This window comes from Dipodomys merriami, unplaced genomic scaffold (genome assembly GCF_024711535.1).
Source record: "Dipodomys merriami isolate MVZ:Mamm:240054 unplaced genomic scaffold, mDipMer1.0.p SCAF_41, whole genome shotgun sequence".
NCBI lineage: Eukaryota > Metazoa > Chordata > Mammalia > Rodentia > Heteromyidae > Dipodomys > Dipodomys merriami.
In genome coordinates, this window is record NW_027205715.1 from 10191311 (window position 1) to 10217352 (window position 26042).

Sequence of the window (26042 nt, forward strand, 5' to 3'; positions counted from 1 at the left end):
GCATATGTATCAAAAAGAAATTGATAGATCTAAGATGTAAAGATCTACGAGTGGTTCAATACATTCCATTTAGGCTTTCAATTTTTCAAATAACAAGTTGAAAAAATTTCCATGAGTGCAATCGTCAGAAATGAAATTCAAGCCGGGCGCTGGTGGCTCACGGGCACAATCTCCGGAGGCTGAGATCTGAGGATTGCAGTTCAAAGCCAGCCCAGGCAGGAACGTCCATGAGACTCTTATCTCCAATTAACCTCCAGAAGACCAGAAGTGGCGCTGTGGCTCAAGTGTAGAGCGCCAGCCTTGAGCTGAAGACGTCAGGGGCAGTGCCCAGGCCAGAGTTCAAGCCCCACAACCGACAAAAAAAAAAAAAAAAAGGAAATTCATGTTGGGTACCAGTGGCTCATGCCTGTAATCCTAACTACTCAGGAGGCTGAGATCTGGGCAGGACACATCTCCGATTAACAGCAAAATAACAAACTGGAAATATGGCTCAAGTAGTGACATGTCAGCTGTGATAAAAAAGCAAGAGAGCATGAGGCAGTGAGTTCAAGTGCTAATAGTCACAACACACACACACACAGAAAAGGCTTTTTTTTTTTTTTTTTTTTTTTGGTCCGTCGTGGGGCTTGAACTCTGGGCTTGGGCACTATCCCTCAGCTCTTCAGCTCAAGGTGAGCGCTCTACCGCTTGAGCCACAGCACCACTTCCAGAAAAGGCAGTTTTCTTGAACAGGCTTTACATTGTACATCCTAAGTAAGTGAATGAAGCTGAGTATGGTGATGTATTATCTGTAATCCCAGCAGTCACAAGGCTGAGACAAGAGGATCAAGAGTTTCATGTTAGCCTGGGCTTATGTCTTGTATGAAAAAAGTTAAAAATAAAAATAAACAATAAGCAAGTAAAAAGTATTATATTGTTCTGAAATTTCTTTTTTTTTTGGGGGGGGGGGGGGAATCCGGTTGTGAGGCCTGAACTCTGGGCCTGGGCGTTGTCCCTCAGCTCTTCAGCTCAAGGCGAGCACTCTACCACTTGAGCCACAGCGCCACTTCCGGCTTTTTTTTTTTTTTTTTGCTTATGTGGTGCTGAGGAATCGAACCCAGGGCCTCATGGGTGCAAAGCAAGAGCTCTACCACTGAGCCACCTTCCCAGCCCATTGTTCTGAAATTTCTCCAGGTAAAACTCACTCAGTTCAACTCAGACAGTGAAAACTTTGTCCAGAAAACAAGGAAACACAGGCAAATGCAAAAACTCAACAGCATTCTACACACAGCCTGAATTAAGTACAGCTTTAAACTGGAGAGAGAGGCTAGGAGAAAAAAGGAATGGAAGACTATTAGTCATAATAGAGAATGTACATATGTGAAAAAGGAAATAGGCAACTTGACGATTGGTAAGGGGAGGGCTAGGTAGGAGGGAAAGAGCGACAGGAGTGGCCAACCAGGAGTCATTGTGCACATGAGTGGACATGTTAGATTGCAACTCCCTTGTACAATTATTTGAAGGCAAAAATAAATAATAATAAATGTGTTCCTTTATCAGACTCCGATCATTTCAAGTAAGAGGTACACATTTTTAGTACATGACCAGATACTCCCTGTGATCAACAGACAATGAATATCCAGAGGGACAATTTATCAAAATGAAAGTCACCAAAATTTGTAAGCAGTCTGGATTCATGTTTATTGAAGTCAGTAATTAGAGACATCTTTTTTTTTTTTCCAGCACTAGAAAGCAATTCCACATGACTGCATACTATGCCCGAGAGAGCCACACCCCTTGGACTAAGGCTGGTGGGGAATCATCTGCAGTCCTAATTTCAAGTTAAAAACACCAATGAACTTAGCATAGAGACGACAGTGAACTTCACTTACAGAATCAACATTGTTAAGGTCATGATGTACAGAGCAGTCACCTTCAACTTCATTAAACTAATAAAACACAATGTCTTTAGTTTAAATACTGACTTTAAAATGCCAATCAAAAAAGTGCAAACAAAAACAAAATAACTTAGCAGCAAAACTGTTGCATTTTTAGGAGAGACCAATTCATGGCCCTTACTTGGGCCACTTCAAGGCTGGGCTTATTTTCTTTTGATTTTTCTATTTTAAAGACAAACAGCAGATGTAACCACTATAATGTGGATAAATAGTAACAAAATTTTCTTTAACAGTCTACCATACAAATGTATTCTGCAAATAAAACAAATTTTACTTAAAAAAGTAAAGGCTGTTTATTATTTGGCCTTTGGTTCCAATGCTTGAAAGTCTCTAAAATAACAAAAATTATTTCCCCTTCTCCCTCCCCCCCCTCCAAAAAAAAGAACCTGGAAGTTCCCAAAGGCTGGTTGACTTTGGCAACCACTGAGCACATGACATTATGTGTCAGTTTCTTCTGACACCAGAAGCATCTACCTGTCATGAGAATAAAAGTCATCTCCAAGAAACCTCCCTTTGTAAGACTGTGTCTTAGCACTTCATCAGTTCTAGTACATTTTATATTGACACAAAAAGTGCTTATCAGTACAAAGGATAAAAAACAAAATTTTGCATTAAAATTTTAAACCATACTGCATTGCCTTAGGTATGTGACTTTCCAAAAATCCCTTCTTTGTGAGGTCATTCATTTTGCTCCTGCTTCAATGAAAGGATTAAGTGATCCCACCTACTGTGTAGTCAAACCATCTGGCATCCACTGGCCATATCACCACAACTTCACTCCACAGTTTACTGTCACCATCACCTAAGTAACCCAGTAACTGAAAGTTAACCCAGTAACTGAAAGTTCAACACGTTTTGAGAAAAAAATAACTGAAAAAGGAAAAAAAATAATGTATTTCAACAATAAATCTGGCACAAGTAACATTTTTTTTTTTGTTAGAAAGGTAAATAAATACTCAGCTTTCTCATTAACAGTGTTCAGACCTTTATAGAAGCAATGCAAGCAAGACAGTTTAGGAGTCTTGTTATATAACATGTAAGTTATGCCCCGTACTAAATTAGTGGTCATTGGGATCTGGTATGCAAAAGGAAGGACATTAGGGAGGTTATGCTGGGACATGGTACAACAGTCATATAAAAAAGTAAACTCCACATAACTGAACTGTGGTTTTTTTCCCCTTGGTTTGACAACATATGTTTTATACATTAAATTCAGGGTAGTGTTTGCATTTACATGCTCTGTGTCATGTATATAAAATTAAAAGTGCCATTTCGAACCCACAGAAGTCATTCCCAGAGTGGTGGTGTGACATGACATGAATATGCCCTAAATGGGAGATGCCTGAAACTCATTTCCCTAAGGAAAAAAAAGCTGTATCTTAGGAAAACATAGAAGAAATCTATCACTTTCATTTTCAATATAAACCATCACACTTACTTGTCTACCTGACAGCACTGATCAGACCAGGGAGCTAGGACACAACCCTTTTGCATCAGTGGAATTCCTTGAGGGTTTCCACAGACTGTAAGGCAGGGATTGGAACAAGCCAATTAACCAGAATGTAATGACGCCAACTTTCTGTAGCACATTGCACCATGGTAAAATGAGAGGTTCATTATCCATTTTCTATCAGTAGGCCAGCCTGTGGTCATAATAATAATAATAATAATAATAATAGTAATAATAATAGTAATAAAAATTTAACTTAAAAAAAACAAAGCAGGAGCTATTTAGACAACACAAAGCAAACTAATTTTGTATCTGTTGACGTTGAACATAGCCCACAGCAACTGCCTGCCCCAGACTGCACACTTGTGGGCCAGCCTCTCCCCAAGGACGTGGCCTGGGCCAAGTAGGTGTGTGTCAGCAGCCATCTTCCCCACTCAGGTTGGCTCCACTTGACTCAGGCATCCCATACTTAATACACTTTCCAAAAGTTAAACTTGCATTCAGAACAAGTCTAAATCCCATTTTGCTTAGTGCTTAGTTTGGAAATGCTTCTAATTTTGTCTTAAACAGTGATTATTCAACTTCTATCGAAGACAGTACTTCTTAACATCCCGCCCATCTCCTCTTTCCTCACCTGCCTCAACGTTCAGCTTCCCTACCATCACCTCTCTCACTCTTCCTCAAAAATCTTCTCTTGCCTGGACTTTCTGCTACATAATCTGCTTTCCAAGAACAAGGGAATTTACTAAGCGGCAACCTGGTCAAACCACTATCCGATCAATGATTTTCCTGGTTTGTTTGCTCCACCCTCAGAGAAATTGGGCCCCATTTCTCTGCTCTGCTTAGGAAGCCCAGCTGAGCTTGCTTCTCATGAGAGTCACATGCCCAAGAGTCCAAGGGTCATCCTTAACAAGGGGTCTGACATGTGCCCTTCCTAAATGTGCATTTCACAGTTGGACAAGCCAATGAAGTTTTTGTTTTTGTTTTTTAAAATTCATCTCCCCTACCCCAAAAAACTGATAGCATGTGCCGTATCAGAAAAATTCTGGTCTTAGCAGATCAATATACATAGTTATTTGGTCATTTAACATTTTTTTTTTTTTTTAAGGAGGATCAAGCTTCATTTTCTGTTGAAGAGTTTGTTACCATGGAGTCTGGTTTTCGAGTCATTCTATCCAGTTCTTCCTGAACATTTGACAACACAGTCTTTTGTCCTTAAAAAAAAAGGGGGGGAGGGAGCAAAGCAGCAATGTGAGAAAAGAATTAAAAAAGAAATAGTTAAAACCATAGGCTTCTGTAATCATCTATAATGATAGTAATCTAAAAAATAAAAAGTTTTTTTTTTCCTCCTAGGATCTCGAGATAGATCCCGACTTAGTCCTTTCTCACCGCAAATGTCATAGGTCTGTGCTTCCTCAACTACACAACTATCTTGGTAGGGCACGGGGATGCCTTTGTGCCAAACAACAGGGCCTGTCTGCAAACCCTCTCATTCTCCAGTCCCAGCCCTATGCACTCTCACCAACTCCCTGGAGGTGTTCATGAGTTTCAGGCATGCAGCAAACACTTTCTCTGGCTGAAACAGACAGGTGTTCAGGTTTTGTTTCTAATTACAACACTCCAGACTGACTCGTAGAAATACCATTTTCAGTAAGAGGAGACCAAAGCCAGATCATTAGGTCCTGCACAGAGTTGGGAATCCTATTTCTCTGTTGGCAAACACGAACAGGGAGTGGAAAATGACTCCTATTTCTAGTAAGAGAATCATACTAGGACACCACCAGGCCACCAAATCAAACTTTATGTCTTTAAGAATTTGGTTGCTACTAGAGCTCAAGTTGTCTTGTAAGGTGATTTCCTAAGAGCCTCATCTATTCAAGAAATAGCAATTAGGGAAAACACTGTATTACCATACATTATAGCCAATGGAACATTAAAAATAAAGCTACTGCTTACCTAGCATGCACAGGGCCATGGGTTTGGTCCCTAGCACTATAAAAATAAAACTCCTTCCAGCTTCCTAAGAAAATGTGCAATTCCTAAGGAACTTGTTTCTTTTGTTTCAGAGGCTTCCACAACAGACTTGGCCCACCAGCCACCATGGAAGGACAGGTGGGTGAACTGCCATAGAGTGTAACAAGCAAGGAGTTCATGGAGGAGGAGAGAATGCTCTCCAATGAGACAGTACAAAATCCCTTTAAAGCATCACATAAAGTTAAGTAGGATAAATAAAATGTCAATGGTATACTCTAGACCATGACTTCTAGTGGAGAGAGTTTCCAAACCGTTACCACATGTATGACTTCAGCCATACCTTGACTTACCCAATAGCCTGAATGTACATTAAGTCCCACTTTAAATGTGCCAAGGAAAACCTGCATGGTTATAAGGCAACCCCACGGAAAGCGCAGTACACTGCTCAGTCTAAAGTGCAGATCTGCTTCCTTTCGTAGTTGTTCAGAACACTGAGCGTCTGCAGGTCAGATGAAGGCACGCACTCCTGTCTGCCTCCCCATTTTCTTAGCACTGCTCAGTCATGAGGGTCCTAAGTCTCCGAAGGCCCCTCTGTACCTGACTTCTTGGCTGTGCTCTGCACCCCACCAGCACCAGGGCTTCCAGGAGAGCCTGTTTTCTTACTCAACAGACTATTGAAGAAGCTGGCCAACACTCCTTCACTTGCTGCATTATCTAAGGAAACAGTAAGGAAAAAAAAGACATCATCCAAACTGGACTACTTAAAACAAGTACTTCTCATCCTGGAATTAGCTGTTTGTGGCTTTTACCTTTCTAGGTTACCCACTACAACACTCATTTACTATGATTCCTTCCACATCACCATGCAGAGGCTTGTGAATGTAGTGACACTATTAATTGGAAACACATTTACAACATTTCCCACCTAACAAGGCATAAATAATCAGTACTCCACACTGCCTCCAAGTATTTGGGGCAAGTTTTTTCAAAGCTGTACAAGCCCTCCACACTCACAGCCCATATGAAAAGCTCATCTGCTAAGTTGAAGATGCCCAAATTTTGTTTTGATGATCTTCCTGTAGCCAGTATTCTTGATAATCCAATACGGTGCTGGTATAACCACTGCTTAAATAATTTAGCTTCATAAGAGCTATGGCAGAGAAAAATGTTCTCCTAATTTGTAAGTAGTAATAATATAAACTAAAGAGTCAAGATATACATTTTAAGATAACTTTCTGTTTCATATTCTTTTCTCAAGAATCTGAACTTCTATACCAAGTAAGTACATGGGCCACCAATTCCAATGTAGTAACAGGCTCTGGTGTGGCCTCTGCCAGCAGAATCTCTTCCTCTGGGAAAAGGTAGTGTAGTAAGCAGTCCATTCCCTTTCTTTGGGAAAGGGAACAGACCCAGCTTTTCTAAATCTCCACTTGAAAGACCCAGCCGCTCCTGAAGGGCTCAGGCCTAGGACTAAATTCTGCCCCAGAACAACATACATACTTTTGATGTTTGGGTCCGGCTTCTTTACTGATGTGCCTGGGGAGGCACTGGGGACACTGGCTGGCCCACCCCGGCCCTGTGTTCTCGGAGAGCCAGAGGGTCCTCTTGCAGGGGATTCCTAAGTCCAAAACCAGCCCAGGTCACACAAACACACATAAAAATAACAGAAATAAAAATTCAAAAAATGAAGACATACTAATGCAAGATATATTCCAAGTCTAGGGTACAAGATTGGGAACATGCTATTAGCTCAGTTCCTTTCTAGACCTCAGTTTCTCCTAAAAGAAGAACTGACAAGGTAACAAAGCAGCTTATTTTACACAGATGTAGTCTTTCATCAAACATTTCTTGAGATTCTATTAGGTTCCTGGCCATGGGCCTTCAGGGAAACCAACTACCTTTGAAATAGGAAAGCCCACACAAATATAGGCTAAAACAAGTGATGGCATACGTTTGACCCTGTTTGACGTATGGTACTCACGGAGGCTCTCGTGGGTGTGGCAGGCTGCTTGGCAAGGAGTGACTGTAAAGAGAGGGACAAACTGACCATTAACCAAAGCCTGCAGAGATCTAAGTTCTGGAAAAAGAATCTTACTCCTAGTACTCCACTAGAGGGTGCCATTAACAACCAAGTTTCATTTTATACTATAAATGCAAAATATTCTTACTCTAGTAGTTTGATATATGGTGAAAAAGATACTCCATGTTTAAAGTTAAGGAAACAAACAGGGCACAGAAAGGAGGAAGAGTTGGGGAGGGGAGGGAACTGTCAAAACTTCCCATAATGAGTCTATAAACTCATGATATAAATAGTCGGGAAGAGAGAAATTTTAACACTGGGTTTGTGTTGAGAAGTGACAGCTTGGGAAAGCTACTCTCCTCACTGACAAAACAAGTACTACCTGCTTACACGCACCGGACTATGTGAAATTACAGCAGCGAGGCCAGGTCATCATAAACCTGAAATGTCCAGTGTAAGGGCACTTAAAAGATCCAAAGCCTATCCTTGAAGGAACATGGGCAAAGTAGGCAGGCAAGTATCTAAAGAGAGGCAGGTGCTTTAATCCTACCAGTTCTAGGAAAAGCTTGTAAAGCCACATGCAGACAGCCCCAACCCCACTGGGAACTGGCATTCCATGCATGAGGAGGCTTCTGTTTCAATCCCATTGGTCATCTTACCTGTTGCTTCATTAGGAACACCTGCTCATCTTCTGCTGCCAACTCTTTGTCATGGACCAGCTGTGAAGTAACACACACACTTGTGGCCACAGGCCAAGAAGACTTCCAAGCTATATATGCTTCAAGGAGATTCTTAGTTTGGGCCTGCACACAGTTCTAGGAACTTGTTCTTGAGAGTGTGGTTACATTTTTCTAGCCTAGCACAGACCATCTCCCAAAACTTATTATGGCATGCAGCCAACTGAAACTTTAAAATCTGACAGGTCCTCAATAACACCTCTCAGATCAATCTGCAGGAGATCCTAGAGAGAGGGGATCTAACAAATCCAAAAATGATGACAGTACTGTAGACTATGGTAGATGCTACATGGCTCCATGTAAGAATGCCACTCACACTCCTCACCCTGTGCCAGACGTCACTTAAAGTCTAAAAAAAAGACCCTTGGATAATTTTTTTTTCAAAGTAAATAATGTAAGATTTAGTATAAGCAAACAAGTTTAAGGCCCTGAGTTCAGGCCCTACCACTAAAGTGAAAGACCTAGTTCTTTACAGGTTTCCATTAGGGGAAAACAAACAAACAAACAAACAACACCTAAAGTAGGTGGCACTATCAGCTACATGGGAAGCCAAGAATGGGAGGACTACAGGGCTTAAGAGGCCAGCCCGGGTAGAAAAGTTCTTGACCTCTTATGCTTTTCAACCAACAGCTAGTGTGATGGCATGCACCTGTCATTCTAAATTATGTGGGAGGCTGAGATTGGGAGGCTCAAGGTTCCAGGCCAGCCAGAGTAGAAAGCTCACAAGACATCAACTCAAAAGAAAGAAGGTAGGTATGATGGTGAGTGCCTGTCATCCCAGCTACATACAAAGGGAAGCCTAAAGTAGGCTGTTCACAGTGCAGAGACACCTACTCAGGAAGCAAGACTAAATCTCAAAAATAATCTGCACAAAAAAAGAGCTGAGAGCCTGGCTCAAAAGGTGGAGCCATGAGGCAGGCATGAGGCCTTGTACTCCATTCCTCCCAGTATTACTCCTCACCCAATATACCTTTCTCACTGGAGGTTTCACAATAAAGTCTTCATATGTATCTTCTGGCTTCACAGTTGTGAAGTTTTCATGCAAAATAGCTATTTTCTTTTCATTGTCCCAGCCTGCAGGTCTAAAGGCAAAAAATGAGATTAACTTGCTTTTTCTGAGACTAACCTTCCAGTACACTTAGTCTACTTCAGATTGGAAAGGATTCCTGGGTCAGGTTCTTTCTCAGAGATCTAGTATGTATCTGTTGGAATGGATTGCCACTTTGGTACATAAGCAAATGCTAGCTCCATTTATTAGCATAGTAAGTCTTATTTCAGGGCTGGGAAGGTGGCTCAGTGGTAGAGCACTTGCCTTGCATGCCTGAGGCCCTGGGTTCAATTCTTCAGCACCACATAAGCAAAAAGAAAAAAGCCAGAAGTGGCGCTGTGGCTCCAGTGGTAGAGCGCTAGCCTTGAGCTGAAGAGCTGAGGGACAGGGCCCAGGCCCATGACTGGCAAAAAAAAAAAAAAAAAAAAGTCTTATTTCATATAGAGCTCAGGGACTTCTAGGGCCCTAAGGAGTCAGTATGAGACTATATGCTGCCCTGTTGGAAGTGTTCAGTTTCCTCCCACAACTCCACTTACAAAAAGCCAGAGCACAATGGAGTTCTGGTTTGAGAGGAACAAGAAGAACAACACCAAGGACAGAACTTGGGAGGGGCCTGCTGCTGTTTGGCTTTGGCCTGGGGGCTCCCCTCTTGTGGAATGTCTCTGAGAACTCTTCGAAAAACAGTTATCTTATGTATTGGTTCATTAATTCTTTTAGTGTGGAAAGATGTGTCCTGGAGTGAAGGACAACCACCTGCACACCATAGATACAAGGAGGCCTATAGGCTCCTATAAGGGTAATTGAGGATTCAACATCTACTAATGTTCAGCTAGTGTTCAACTTGATTCCCTTAAAGCTAGCAATTGTACACAATTGTGGCACACTTTTGAACAAGATCCTCAGAAAGATAGTAATTGACTGTTGTCACAAGTCTTTCACATACAACTTCCAGTCCACAGCTCCAAAGACAATAGGGTAGCTAGGCGCCAGTGGCTCCCACCTGTAATCCTAGCTACTCAGGAGGCTGAGATCTGAGGATCAAGGTTCAAAGTCAGCCCGTGCAGGAAAGTCCATGAGACTCTATCTCCAATTAACCGTCAGAAAACTGGAAGTGGTGCTGTGGCTCAAGTGGTAGAGTGCTCACCTTAAGCTGAAGAGCTCAGGGACAATGCGTAGGCCCAGAGTTCAAGCCTCACGACTGACAAAAAACAAACAAAAACCCCAAAACACAAAAACCATAAGTGGTACAGTGGCTCAAAAGGCTCAGCGACAGTAGCCAGGTCTGGAGTTCAAGCCCCACAACAAAAAAAGAAACCAGCATGCTTCCCCCAAATGGCCTGATGCATCATCCTCATGTAGGCAACTACTAGAAGACCCAAAGGTACAGAGGACAGGGCAACATTGAGATACTGCCATAAGTCTTGATGCCTCAGAATCCCAAAGATGCTTTTCCATTCCAGATAAGCCTTAAATTCAACCAGGTGCCCTGCTCCTTCTGCTCTTCAAAACCCCACTGACGTGAGCAGTAAATGATTTCAAAAGCACAGTAGTCACTGAGCTTGTGCACCTGACTGCTTGCTTGCCTGCCCTGGGTGATTCTCCAAAGCAGGTACGAGTTGCCTGAGGGAAGCTCTTCTCTAATCTGCCAAAGGTAACCTATTCTGTTTCAGTGAGGGGGGGTGAAGGGGGTCTCATATTTCTAACCTCTCAGACTTCCCCATCTCACTCTTTAGGTCTGCCTGAGATCCAAGCATCTTTCAGTATCACATTCTTTGTCATTCCTATTGCTTTTACTCTTTTTGCTCTCTGGGTCTCTGTAGCAGAAACCACATCTCATTCAGTTCTGTGTTCCCAGCAGAATACCTGAGTACCTCAGGTGAGCCGAGTATGGCTTGCTGAATAGAGAAATGTAATTGTGAAGTACTATCCCAGACCAGCGTCATCACTTATTTATGCATTCAGCAACATGATTCTCTAGAAAGAGAAACCAATGCGAGAAGACAGGTATCCAAAGTCTCTGACAGGACAATCAACTGAAGTGGCTTCCTAAATGTGAAATGCCACTAATAAAAGTATTTACAACAGCCAAAACCCATATTGACTGGAATGGCAGGAGGATGCTTGGCATCATTGTGTAGAGCGGCCAGAAACACAAGATCCCCAAAATGAAATCTGTTGTACTTCAAAACCCTCCCAGCCAGTACTTCACCAGTTGCTATTAAGTGCCCAACAGCTTGCTACTATTTTAAAACTTGCTCTCAATGACCATGCCACCCACTCTGACAGGCAGAATATTCTTCAATCCAGAAGCAGAGAGAAAGCTGTGTTGTCTCCTCTAGGTCCAGCCTGAGCTGAGCCCCATGAGAGCAGGAGAACTGACTGCACAAAGCAGACAGAAGGTTCACTGGGAAGGGCAAGATACAAACAGTAAATGTACTTTGTAAAAAGAAGAACTCACATAAAAACGGCATCCTTCTCCACAACTAAGGCCGGTGTGGTAAAGTGGAAACCATATGTTTTATGAACAATGTACTTATACAACAAGTCGAGGTTTTTCTCTTCCTTCACTGAGGTGTAAATCAAGGCAGCTCCATCTAATCGATCTGTTTAAGGAAAACCAATCAACTGCCAAAGACAAAATCAATCCATCATATACAAGTACCATTCTTAAATATTATTAAAAGGTCAATATAATTTTTAATGAATATATGAGTAACAAAGTATCAAAAATTTAAAAACTAAAGCTAGGCACAGATGGCTCATGCTTGGAATCCTAGCTACTCAGGAGGCTGAGATCTGATGATCCAAGTTGAAAGCCAGCAAAGGCAGGAAAGTCTATGAGACTCTTATTTCCAGTGAACTACCAAAGAGCCAGAAGTAGACTCAGTTTGCAGAGCATCACCCTTGTGAAAGAAGCTAAGGGGCAGTCTCCAGGCTTGAGTCCAAGCCCCAGTGGTAGCACACCTAAAAACTTAAAAAGGCAATGAACCAAGTCAAAAAAGCATAGAAGTATACTGTTCGTAGGCCATACAGTTGTTGGCTTATTAACACATAAACTATGGTCCTGATCCCTTAGGCTCTTCCTAAGAAGCAACATTAGTGGTTCTGGAGAAAGCTGGGGAAGTATTCTCAGCCTATCAGGGCTGAGGAGTCTTTCCCAGCCTCACAGTGAACAGGTTTGTGCCAGTTTGTGCCAAGTAAAGGGCCTATCTCCTACTATGTTGTGGAAATATGGTACCAATTGCTGTTGGATTTTTAAAAAAAAAACAAGATTGAAGAGACTATTGACACAGTATCTCTCTCATGGGTAGCACAAAGGGGAGGGGGACATCTATAGCACTAAACCAAGAGTCAAACTGGTAACTAAACCTTTCTGAATAAAAGTGAAGTCTAAAAAGATTTCTGAGCATGATAAAACTGGCAATAAAATTATGTCACCACTTTTTAGTATAAACACTTCTTAGTATATGTAGACATATACTAAATAGTGACCAAAGATAAAGGTAAGTTAATAAGCCTTAAGTTCCAGCAAACAATTTCTCCCTGGAAGACTATGCTCTGGGTGTGAAGGGACTTTGAAGAGGCCTCATTTGGAGGGAAGCCTGCCCCTACACCCAACAAAGGATACACTGGAGGCAGAACCTCCGTAGGTGCGACTGGATGAAGTCCAAGTGCTCATCCCGATAATCATGCTCCTTCTCCAGGATACTCACTGCATCACACTGCAGAGACAAAACAAAGAGAGCAGTCATCTTTCTATTTCTCTGCCTGCTACAGAAATAAAAGTAACTCCAAAGAAGAAAGCCATTGACAAAGTTGCAAATATTAGAGAAAAATAAAACATGTATTTCTTTCATCCCACCCCTCAATTTCTTTATTATAAAGTGCAGATATAAAATGCCTGATCACCTAAGTTGTTGTGTCCAACAAGGTTGCACTGGATTAGTCCACTGTACATGGCTGTGCATGGCACTCAAGCGCTTGCCAAGAACAGGATGGTCATGGGCTTGAACTAAGGGCCTGGGCGCTATCTCTGAGCTTTTTCACTCAAAGCTAATGCTCTACCACTTTAAGCCTCAGTGCCAGTTCTGGTTTTCTGGTGGTTAACTGGAGGTAAGTCTCACAAACTTCCTACCCAGGCTGGCTTCTAATCATGATCCTCAGATCTCAGCCTTCTGAGTAGCTAGAATTACAGGCATGAGCCACCAGTGCCTGGCTTTCCAAAAACATTTTTTTTTGCCGGTCCTGGGGATTGAACTCAGGGCCTGAACACTGTCCCTGAGCTTCTTTTGCTCAAGGCTAACACTCTACCCCTTAAGCCACAGTACCACTTTCAATTGAACCCAGGGCTTCATGCAGGTTAGGCAAGCACTCTACCACTAAGCCACCTTCTCAGCCCATCCAAAATGTTTTTAAAGCTCCTTTTTTTTAATGTAAGATACACACTAAATTGTTCAATTCTGACTATTTCTTCACCACTGGTTTAGACCAGATGAAGTGACTGAAGAAAACTGTTTTTAGTTGAGTTTGTCAAGTCAAAGGTACACCACAGAGATCAACCCAGGTTACAAATGAACCAACATCACGTTTCCAACAGTAGTAGTAAGAAACAATTTGGTCTATCATGAACTTACTCACTCTACTTTAGTAAATACCAAATAAGACCAATCCTCCCTTGGGAGGAAACCTCATCTCAGATATTCTTTCAGATGGTGATTGTTCACTACCAAACCCAGCCAAACTTACAATTCCTTGGACACACCTTTGTGCACACCACCAACACTGGGATCCCCAGGTTATGAGTCAGCACATTGTCACCCAGAGGCAAGGCAACATTTTCTTCTTCCGAGCCTGAGTTCAGAGGCCCTCTTCTCTGTGGGGAACCCTGACAACCTTCTTCAGGCTCAATATAGTCTTGAAAGTCTTTCATAACTACCGGGAAAAGAAAAAAATATATATACATATAAATAAAAATACATATTAGCTTCAAAAAACTGAAAAAGGTACCAAACAAGCACAAAACATAAGCAGTCTTGTGTGACAAGTCACCGATGACTGTAGTTAGGGATCTGGGAAGGTGGTACTGCAGAGGTTTAGCCCACCTGTGCTCCCTTTAGCATTAGAGCAGTGGGTATTAGAAAGAGGTTCCAAGTTGTCTACCTTGCTGCTGCTGTTTATCTTTTCCTCCCACCTCACCAACCATCCACTGGATCCACAGTCCTAAGACTCCACAGGCTCCTATAAACCAAAGAAGCCCTAGACATGAATCAGGCAAGCCTAATCTCCAAATAAGTATCACTTTCTGGCAGCCCTAGCGGTTGCTCTCCCTCTCACTCAGATAGTTCCTGCAGCCAAAGAGCTATCATATCCTGGACCACTGAGAAATCTAACTTAGAAAGGCTGGCCAAGGACTAGCTTTCCAAATTCAGCAGGCTAGAGACTAGTTAGATAATGACCCTTTACTTAAGAGTCTATTAATCTGGAAACCAGGAGTCCCTTGAGGAAGAGTCAACTACTTTACTGAAACTAGCCTACACCAGCACCAACAAAGGAACTCCTTCAACAGACAAGCACAAGGCTACCATTCCAAACATCTCAGACAAAGGATGGTAAAAGCAGAGGCCCCCAGAAGGGTAACCTGAGTCAAGAAATACAGACATGTTTCAAGCATTTGCTTGAGGTCCTCCAATGTTTTCTCTTGTCTTCCTCATCCTATTTGAACAGAACCCTACTAAAAAAATACAGCCACACAGACTAAAGACTACATTTCCCATCCTCCTTAAGAGACAGCTGGCATGTACCCTTCAACACTTACTTCCTCTTTATCATCTTGCCGCCTAGTTGCTGCTGTAAGAGAACCACACCCAACAAATAACAGAGCGATAAACACAAAGGAGCCACAGTCTCTGAGATGCCTTTCCAGTTTCAAACTAACTACCTATAGATTTCATTTTCAGGAGAAATGAAACTCAGATTCATTTAAGACACCTCTGTCTTTGATTTTGTGTTGCATGCAGCAGAATCTAGTCCTAAGTGACACAGACATCAGTGACTAAGATTACAAAATAAATCCAGTATCTCATGTCATAAGCTGCCCAAGAGCAGCTTGACATGAGATGTTGAATTTATGCTGTATGCTATATCCCCAATAGTTAGAACAGTTCGAGAACTTCTGGTGTATGTGTTTGTGTGCGTGCGTGCATGCATGTATATGCACACACACTGGTCCTGGTGCTTGAAACTCAGGGCCTGGGTGCTGTCCCTGAGGCTTTTGTGCTCAAGGCTACCACCTGAGTCACAGCTCACTTCTGGCTTTTTTACTTGAAGGTGGGGCTGGCTTTAAACAACAATCCTCAAATCTCAGTTCCTCAGTAGCTAGAATTACAGGCATGAGCCACCAGCATCTGGCTCAATTTTGCTCTTTTCAATACTTTAACAATCTTTCCAAGGCTATCACTCTAAGTATAAACAGAGATAAAGTCTCCAGTGTATTAGCTCACTAGTCTGGACATGAAACTATGTGTAGCTCAGAACTATTCTGAGTCCTCTTTAAGGTCTCTATTTCAGAGGAAAAAGAAGCATTATGTAGAAAGGTCAGTGGTTGAACAAAGATGAGGTGAACTGCATAACAATCACTGTAGCTCACAAGAGAGACTCAGGAATCACACAGGCCATAACCCAAACAATGAGGTGTTAAATGCCCTGTTTTAGCTCATGTGGGACAGACCTGTATAGGACAGAAAGACATAACAGTAGGTCATTTAATTTGAAAAGCATATCAAAATTTCAGAACCCTTCTGCCAGTAAGTGTGCCATGCCCCAGAACCCTCAGCAGTTCACTAAAGGGGGTGAGGTCATCCTATGGAACTAAGCCAGAACCCGCCCAGCCTGGCCTGGCTAAGATGATTGCTGCTTATACTGCTGCTCTATTCCCTATCCCTCCCATTTTCTTGGCAAAGGGACAGAAGCTGATGTAACTTCACAGAAGCAAGGGAAAGGAAAAACAAGCTTCTGAATCACAGTAAAAAAAACCCAACAATAACAACAAATCACTTCCAAGAAAACTTCCTTTGACAATTGTTTCCAAAAGGACTAAGATTATCTTTAGTCTTAATATAGCTTCTCACCGAAAAACCTATTCCCCCAAGTGGCCTTCCTATTTCTGACTATAATCATATTTGCTGGACTCCAAAATGAAGGAAGGAGCTGAAAGCTTCACCTTTTTTCTTTAAACACCATTTGTCCGAGGGTTTGAACTCAGGGCCTTGCACTTGCTCGTATGCTTGTTCAAGTGGTACTCTACCAACTTCAGCCACTCCTCCAGCTGGGCTTTTTGATGTAATTGGAGTCTTACAGATTTTTTTGCCTGGGCTGACTATGAACTCTGATCCTCCAATTCTCAGACTGATTAGCCAGGATTTTAGATATAAGTCACTGATAGCTGGCAAGAGCCATCTTTTTGAGGATTTCAATTAAACCTGCCAATGGTGAAAGTGGAGGAGGTGTAATTCAGGAGGTAGAGCATCAGCTTTGAGTGAGAAAACAAAAAATAAGCCATGTGAGAGCAGAGGACCAAGCTCAAGCCTGATTACTAGTACAATAAAAAAATGAACTAATGAACTACTGCTTTAAAAAAAAAAATTCCAACAGGAGGAGACATGAGGCCTTCATGGAATTCTGGGGATTATAAAATGCACCCAAAGATGGGTGCTGGTCCCCAGCTGGTAGCACTATTGAGAAGTGGATTTTGAGGGTGCTAAACTCATCAATGAACTAATCCACCAGCCTGCTCTTACCTGAATGGCTATTAGGAGGTCGGACCTACCTAAAAGAAGCAAGTCACTGGGGGGGCATGCCTTTAAGGGATGAATCATCTTCAGATGCTGCCTACTCTCTTGCTACTTCCTGGTTGCCATGAGTGGAGCAGCTTTCTTCCACCATGCCCTTCTACCAAGATACAATAACTCACCCAAGGCCCAAAAACTAACAAGTGGGCACAGCCTGAAACTAAGCAAAAATAAACCTTTCCTTTTTTTTTTTTTTTTTTTAAATCAGTCATGGGGCTTGAACTCTGGTCCTGAACACTGACTCTCTGCTCTTTGGCTCTACCGCTTAAGCCACTGCGTCACTTCCATTTCCTGAGTGGTTTATTGGAGATAATAGTCTCATACTTTCCTGCCTGGGCTGGCTTTGAACCATGATCCTCAGATCTCAGCCTCCTGAGTAGGATGACAAGCAGGAGCCACAGGCACCCGGCTATTTTTTTTTTTTTCCAATGATACTGGAGACTGAGCTCAGGATCTCACACTTGCTAGGTAGGCGCTCTACCACTTGAGCCAACCTGTCAGCCTTTTTGCATAGGCTGGGAACAACAGGCACATCTCACTCACTATGCCCAGCCATTGTGTTGCTCCTGAAGCTGGGATAAGTACGTTGCTCAGCAAAGGTGAAATGGGGAGGGGGGGGGGGGTCCTCATGAAATATTTTTGCCTAGGCTTGCCTCGATTCTTGATCCCCTCATCTCTGACTCCACAGTGCCTTTCTACCTTTAAACTGTTTCTCTCAGGTATTTTGTCACAGCAATAACAAGCTGAAAGACTACAACAAACCCTACATCCTGATGCTAACTAACTCAGCAGACAGAAAATGACAGAAAAGTCTGGAGACCCACAGAACGGATCACCTCTTAGGAAGTGAGAGAACTTTCACATTAAAACAGAACTAATGAGAATAAGGGGTATTGATTAATTTTCAGTAACTATGAAACTTGAGATAACACTGCTTTGAAAACTTTTTGCAACTCTGAAATACTGAAAAATAAATTACAAACTCTATACAAAGGGAAGCCTCTTTTTTTTTTTGGTTGGTTGTGGGGCCTGAACTCTGGGCCTGGGTGCTATCCCTCAGCTCTTCAGCTCAAGGCTAGCACTCTACCACTTTGAGCCACAGCACCACTTCCAGGTTTTTCTACTTATGTGGTGCTAAAGAATCGAACCCAGGGCCTCATGCATGCAAAGCAAGCACTCTACCACTGAGCCACCTTGCCAGCCCAAGAGAAGCCTCTTGACTAAAAAGGAAGGAAGCTCCAACTCTCCAGAGAGATTAGTGAACTTTCCAATTAAAAAACTGTTTCACTCACACTTTCTTTCCAGCTCCCTCATTTCTTCTGGTGGAATTTTCATTTTATCAATGTGCTCACGTAAAACACTAGCCCACTTCTGTAAAGATTCCATCACAGTCCAAGGCCTAGACATGTCTGCAACAAAAATAACCAGCGTCTCCGGCAAAGATTCAGCAGAAACTGCAAACTTCAGCAAGCCTTTGTGGTATAGATCGCCATCCAAAATCCACACATTGCAGCGTGTATGATCTGAGAAAAGAAATGAATCTCTGTTACCACCCAACAATGGCCACTAGAACAGCCACCAGAACAGCAATAGGAACATTATGGATTCCACACAGTATGTATGCACAAATCGTAGCCCAAAAGACCCAAATGGTCACTGGACAGCAATCCTAGGTCCTAGTGCCTGATGAACTCCTCTAGATCTAAAAGTTTAACTACTATAATATAAGAAGCTTCTACAACTAAGTTTTCAGCAGTATCTAAGGAACAGAGTAACACTTTAAATAAACCACTGGTCTTACATGCCAACAATCTATGAAGCAGTGAGCAGTGCTAAAAAGCCTGTGGGTAACTAAGACCTTATTGTGTCAGCCTTATGAAGTAGTACATTCACACACCATGAAGGAGCCCAAGGAACAGGAACCTTTGTATTTAAATGTCAAGATAAAATCATTACTTACATAAATTGAGATACTAATTGCTGGTTGCCTGGTATTAGGATTATAGTTATGCTTATTACAATAACATGGTTTTATGTTCTAGTCATGTTCTAGTCTTTCAGTCATACTCATGGAAAGACTCATAGATGAAATGATTAAACGTCTCAAATTTGCTTCAAAATAATCCAGCGTGAAGTAAAGGAAAAGGGTGAAAATACAGTTGAAATAAAATAGACCAAGAAAAAGGCACAGTGGAGGATGCCTATAATCCGAGCACTTGGGTGGGTGAAATAGGAGAATGGAGAGTTTGAAGCCAGCCTGGGCTATGTAGTAACACCTTGACTTTAAAGAAAAAAAGGGCCAAGAGCTAGTATTTGTTGAAGCCAGGTGGTATGATATACACTGTGGCTCATGCGAGTCTCTCTGACATTTTGTGTGTCTTTTACTTCCTACAATAATAAAACATTAAGGCATATACTTGGTAAATTTAAAGAAGCATGTATTCCAAAATCATATGTAGGATGTGAGGGCCATCTGGCTGTGACATCTGTCACCCCACTGATGGCCAGGGTTGATTCGACTGCTCTGGCTGGTAAGTCGGGTGTCCCTTTCCTTCTTCACCAATCCATGTGTATCCCTCCTGAAGCTGCGCGCTCGGTCCAAGAGGACCACCATCCCTAATAGAGGAGGATCAGTCTTCCGTCAAGGGTATACAAATAGTTGGCACTCCCCTGCTAGAACCTCCAAACAAGCTCTCAAGGTCCAAAATCATATGTAGATGACTGAACTATAGAAGATAATTGTTCCCAATTGATAGGGTGATTTTAGGAATTTAAGACAGCCTCCTCAAGAACTATTATTTATAAACATATCTTGAGAGAGAACATGTTATCAAGAATATTAATCATTTCATTATCTTTTCAATAAATTCCAACATACTTTTAAAACCTATCATATATTGGCTAACTTTTTTATATAATCAATTCATTAATACGCTATAAATGCATATTCATGACTTTAACAGCATAAGATATCTAAAATCCAGTTATATTTTCAAGCTCTAAAATAGTTTAGTAGTCTTGGTTTGGGCTTCTGTAAATTTCTTTAAAAATACCACTCAAGAGGTGGGCGCTGGTGGCTCATGCCAGTAATCCTCAGACTGAGGATCATGGTTTAAAGCCAGCCCACCAGGAAAGTTCCTGAGACGCTTATCTCCAACTAACCACTAGAAAACTGGAAGTGGGGCTGTGTTTCAAGTGTAAGAGTGCCTTCAGCCTTGAGCTGAAGAGCTGAGGGACAGCTCCCAGGCCAAGAGTTTTCAAGCCCTATGACCAACCTCCCCCCCCCCCCCCCCGCAAAAAAAAGGCACAAGATAAAAAGGTATGAAAGCTATGATCCTCATACCTGACTCATGTCTCTTTTGTCAGTTTACAAAACAGACACCATCATCCACTCTACACACGAAAAAACTGAAGTGCAGGGTAGTTAATTAAATCAGTTGTTGACTAAAGGAGTGGCTTTCTGAACCAGTTCTGTCTGGCTCCAAAGCCCACTTCTTTCCACAATAACCATGATGCCCTACAGAGACAGGAAGTAAGACACCATAATGCAATGCAAATATGAGGTCTTCAAGGTTTGGCTCAGTAGACTGAGTTCCCAGTTCCACAAGCACAGACTCTAATGGACCTAAATGGGCTTTTTTATGCCTGTTCTTCTGACATAGGACACTCAGCATCAGGTCTTTCTCCTGCCTTTTCAAGTTATTCAGGAAATGTTTAGCAATACAAAGTCAGGAGAAAGAAGCAGGATTAAAATCCCTTAAGTTCTAAAATGAATATGTTAATCAGCATTAATACCAGTTTCCAAGCTAAACAGCTCTTATAGATGTTCTAGAAAGAACCTTGATTAAGCTTCTTCAATTTAGCAATAAGGAAATGGGGTATCCATGAGGTAGGATTAACTCTCCTTTACATAATAACTCTCACATCATGACCCTCAGTATTTAAGTGTGCTAAGGCAAATATAAATAATAGTTTAAGCAATATATTTTCATCTTACGCTAAAAAGATAACTTTTACATACACAAAAGACCTAAACACCAATAATTTTAGTCATTAAAAGCTACAAAGCCTAACAGATTATAAAGGAAGCATTACAGAGTAGTTGTAACTGAAATTCATTATTACATCCTTCTCGCAAAATTATTTCAAAATTATATCTAATCCTTGTATTAATCTTGCTTTTAATCACCCTGCCATACACAAATGGTAGAAACACTAACTTATTCACAGGGGAACACTATCATTGCTGGAGTCTCTATTCTGTCCACCAGAAAGAAAACAGAATATGCACATTTCTAATCAGTTACACAGACTCAAGAAACCGTCCCGTGAATGCTTAAAATGGTTATATTGTAAATTATATCAATTTCAGATTCTTCAGTAGAACCAGGTGGAGTAGCAATGGTGGATGACAATCCATAGAGCTCCAAACCTTCAGAAATCCTTTTTATTGCCTTTATGTGAATGTGAAACATTACCCTTAGTAGCTTTTTCTTTTCTTTTTTTTTTTTTACAGAGGTCGTGGGGGCCTGAACTCAAGGCTACTCTATCACTTAAGCCACAGCACCACTTCAGGCTTTTTCTGCTTATGTGGTGCTAGGAATCGAACCCAGGGCCTCATGCATGCAAGGCAAGCACTCTACCACTGAGCCACCTTCCCAGCCCTAGTATCTTTTTCTAAGTAGGGACTAGTCACAGCAGTGGCAAACCTCCCGTTCCTCATTTCTGCCAACATGTTCTATAAAACAAAGTGAATAACGTCTGCAAACCACAAATATTTCACCTATTCCCTTTGGCTTGAAGATAATGTTGAGAAGGTCTGGACACCTAGGAATCAAAGGACTGCATCCACCTCTTACTACAGATCAATCCACTCACCATCTCGGTCCTCATCATGGACACTGAGGTATAGATACTCTAGGCCTCTTCCTTTTTTTCCATGTTCTGCTCCTTGTAGTTTAGTCATAAGAGTTGTTTTACCAGAACCATCTTCACCTATAAATGTTTACAAGAAAACAAAGATATACTGTTTATTCTGAATAAGGGTAACACCCAAACAACAATTAAGAATCTCAGGCAAACACAGGTGCTGGTGGCTCATGCCTGTAATCCGGCTCATGCCTGTAATCCTAGCTACTCAGGATGCTGAGATGTGAGATTAGTGGTTCAAAGCCAGCTGAGCAAGAAAGTTCGTGAAGACTCATCTCCATTAGCCACCAAAAAGCTATAGAGGGGTGGCTCAAGTGGTAGAGCATTAGCCTTGAGCAATAAGCTCAGGGACAGAACCCAGTCCTTGTGTTTAAGCCCAGGAACAGCAACACAACAAAACAGCACACACATACATAAAAAGGACCAAAAAACAAAACAAGCCCATCTCATGCAAAGCCCACTTGCCAAGGCCTCATTCACTCTCATAAGCAAAGCAGACTTTGCTTTCAAAGTGACTAATAGTGGCACCGGTGGCTCATGCCTACAATCCCAGCTACTCAGGAGGCTAAGATGTGAGGGCTGGGGTTCAAAGTCAGCCTAGGCAGGCAAGTCTGTGAGACTATCAGCAAACAGTTGTAAGTGGAGCTGTGTCTCAAGCAGTGCCAGCCTTCAGTGAAAAAACTAAGGTACAGTGCCCAGGCCCCAATACTGGTATGTGTGCATGCATGCGTATGTGCGCGCATGCACATGTATGCACTCACACTCACAGTGACTAGAGGTTGAGGGTAGACAAAGAATTTTCAAGATCTAAATGACACTTTTTTTTGCGGGGGTGGGGGGGGGGGAGAAGGTCATAGGGCCTGAACTCTAGACTTGGGCGCTGTCCCTCAGCTCTTCAGCTCAAGGCTAGCACTCTACCACTTGAGCCACAGCACCACTTCTGGCTTTTTCTGCTTATGTGGTGCTGAGGAATTGAACTCAGGGCCTCATGCATGCAAGGCAAGCACTCTACCACTGAGCCACCTTCCTAGCCCCCATTCTTTTTTTTTTTTTTAAGTTAGTATTTTCTTTCCCTTTTTTTGGTCCTAAACTGGGACTTGAACTCACTATCTGAGGTTTGCTTTTGCTCATTGACTGGCATTCTACGACCTGAACCATGCCTCCAACCCCTAAAATAACATTCTTTTGCAGCTATCATACATCATAAGAGAAGAAATATGGCAAGCCCACTGGCTCTACCTATAATTTCTACAACAAGCATTTGGAGAGGTGAGAGTAAAAGGTAGGTTTCAACAAAATAAAACTTTACCACAAGAAATCTTTCAAATGCAATTAACCTCAGTCTAAAAACTCTGAACTAAAAGTTTAATCCTGTTCCACGATCATAAAGAACAGATGTTATTCAACTTTGATTTTAGGACATCACCTTCGCAAGCATTCTGAAGGCTAGGAAACTGAGGACAATAGTTATCTAAGCAAAACTCTTAAATGTAATCTCAGTAACTGCCAAACACTGCATTATCATCTTCTAACCAACTACTTCCCTCTCCACCAAACAATGACAAAAAAATCAAAAATAAAAATCTCTAAACGTCAAGGAGAGCCACTGCCAACAAACATCTCTAAGCATTACTAGAATTATCAAAGACCTCATCGCTATCCACCGGGATACCTTACCTTCCTGAGGTCCTCCATATTCTGCCTAGTGGATAATGAGCACTGTCAATCTAACTTTAGTCCCTCCCTGCTCTTTCTGAGCCACCCACCACTCCAAAGCCAGAGGTATCTTTCTGAAACATTAATCTAGAATGCTTTTTATGTTTCTGGTGGTACCGGGGTTGAACCCAGGGCCTCAAACTGCTAGATAAGTCTTTTACCACTTGAGCCATGATCCCACCCTAATTGCTTTATTTTTATTTTTTACGTAGAGTCTTGGTTTTGCTTCTGGCTGACCTCACACCACAGATCCTTCTACTTTTCCTTCTTGAGATAGAGTATTGGTGTTGTTTTTGTTTTTCCTTTTTTTCTTTACAGGCTACAAAGAGCCACGGTTCCATCTCTGCCTCCAAGCAGCTACAATCACAGGTATAAACCACCACACCCAGCTCTTATCTAGAAATCCTGCTAGCAAGTTTTTTGAAGATAACCTACAGAGTGATCACTATCAGAGGAGGACCTCAAAATGTAGAAGCTACTGAGGCAGTATTCCCATAAAGCCTAGAGGCGTTAGTAGTATGATAAAAGGTCTGTGAAAATTTGCAACCTTCAGGACAGAGCCTTAACTCTTCAGCCTTTCACCGCGTGCCTCCCAACTTACCTTCATGAGCATCTACCCCAAGAAGCTTCTAACAAGTTTAACAAGTAAACTCCTGAGTCCTAATCCCTCTTTCAGCAGCACTATGCTCTCACAACAATCTCCCCCTGGAGATGGCGAAGTGCAATCACCAACACCCTTGTCTCGGCTAGACTGAGGATCTTGTGTAGTGTCCACAGACAGTGCTGACCCAGTGCCCAGCCCACAGAAGACGGGTTTGTTTTGCGAATGCAACCGAACTTCTCGGCTTGTATGAGGAAGCTGAGGCAGGATAGGTTAAGACACATGATCCAGAGGTGAAGGCAGCTGATCTAACCCCTAACAGGGCAGGAAAGTCCTCCGTACTGCCTCCCAAGCCGCGTCTCTAAAAAACCCTCCGAGAATGCACTGCTCCCAGCCCTCCTCCGCCTGCCTTCTCCTCCCAGCCACCTCCCTTCTTCGCGTCCTCCATTGACAGAAGCCACCGGCTGCGACGTCGCGGCCAAGTGACTCGAGGCATGTGCCAACACCCCATCACCGAGCACCACCGAGCTCTGCAGGGGGGCGGCAGCCCACCGTCCGGGGTGGGGGGTCTGCGACGCCCCGGCTGCCCTGCCAGGGGCCGGGACGTCCTCTCGCACCGGCGGGCGGAAGGCCGGGGAGCAGAGCCGCCTCGCCCATCCCAGCGCCCCGTCGCCTACCGAAGACCAGGATGTTCTTGCCGGACGGCAGCTTGGACCTGGAGCGGGTGGACACTTCGCTTAAGATAGAAGACCTGCGGCGACAATGGTGAGAGCGGTCACCCAGGGCCCAACGCGGCCCAGCCCGCAACCAACATCCCGTCAGAGTCTGCCCCCCGCCCGGCCCGGCCCCCCGCCGCGGCCCGGCCCCCCGCCGCACCAGAGGCTCTGGCCCTCCTCCTCCTCGCTGGTCAGGTCGCTGGTGGCGGCCACCGCGGGCCCGTTGGGACCCAGCAGCAGCTTCTTCTCCACCCCCACCGGCGCCATCTTGCCAACTGCAGCCACAAAGAGGGCCCTCCCCCGGGCTGGCCGAGGACCCGCGAGGACCCCGCGTCGGGCGGCCCCCTAGCCGGGCCGCTTCCGCGCCTCCCACAGCCCACCCCCACCGGAGGCCGCGCCGCCCGACGCGTCCCGGCGGGCCGGCGACGTCCGAGGACTCCTGCGGGACTCGACGCCGGCGCGACAGCGGGCGGGCGGTGCGCACGGTCAGGCGGCCGCCGGGACAGCCTCGCGCCGGGAGGCGGGAGCGGGCTCCGCCCGACTGCGGGCTCGCGAGCGGCCTCTCGCGGCCGACGGGCGCAGCGCCGAGCCGCGCCCCACTCCTTCGGTCTTGGGACGGAGGCGGTACGTCCGTGCTGCAGGAGAACCTTGCAGAGTTTTAATTATGATAACTGCAACCTGAAAGATGACCACGTACAACAACAAGAACTGTCGTGATTGTGTCCAAAAACCCTGCCTGGGCCTGGCAGAGAAGCTGACCCCCACCAGGGCCATATTCAGACTCAAGTAATGGGGGGCGGAGGGGAGGGTAGTGTGGACACATTTTACAGACAGACAGGATATGTCCAGTGGTCAGTGATTATGCTCATAAGAGGACATTACACTCTTCTGTCGAAACATAAACAAGCGAGCCGGGCGCGGGTGGCTCACACCTGTAATCCTAGCTACTTAGAAGACTGAGATCTGAGGATCCCGGTTCAAAGCCAGCCCAGGCAGGAAAGTCCGTGAGACTCTTATGTCCAATAAACCACTAGAAAACGGGAAGTGGTGCTGTGCTCAAGCGCTAG

General features: G+C 43.5%; 1 protein-coding gene across 1 annotated transcript; it reads right to left on the bottom strand.

The window, feature by feature from the left end:
* Window positions 1–1655: 1655 nt before the first annotated feature.
* On the bottom strand, window positions 1656–25301 carry LOC138806959 (cytoplasmic dynein 1 light intermediate chain 2). Its single transcript, XM_069992463.1, has 13 exons — window positions 25136–25301; window positions 24937–25010; window positions 21892–22008; window positions 18306–18536; window positions 13929–14098; window positions 12795–12888; window positions 11625–11760; window positions 9089–9200; window positions 8041–8100; window positions 7343–7384; window positions 6862–6979; window positions 5959–6075; window positions 1656–4601 (listed from the first exon to the last, which is right to left on the bottom strand). Exons 1-13 carry the CDS (start codon window positions 25240–25242, stop codon window positions 4501–4503), a joined length of 1479 nt encoding a protein of 492 aa, XP_069848564.1. The 5' UTR covers window positions 25243–25301; the 3' UTR covers window positions 1656–4500.
* Window positions 25302–26042: the final 741 nt, after the last annotated feature.

Coding starts and splice junctions, on each gene's coding strand:
- LOC138806959 (XM_069992463.1), bottom strand. CDS start 25,242: ATGGCGCCGGTGGGGGTGGAGAAGAAGCTGCTGCTGGGTCCCAACGGG. Junction 9,201..11,624: donor GAGAAGGATGCCGTTTTTAT/GTGAGTTCTTCT, acceptor TTTTGCCTTTAG/ACCTGCAGGCTGGGACAATG. Junction 4,602..5,958: donor GAGCACAGCCAAGAAGTCAG/GTACAGAGGGGC, acceptor TTTTTTTTTAAG/GACAAAAGACTGTGTTGTCA.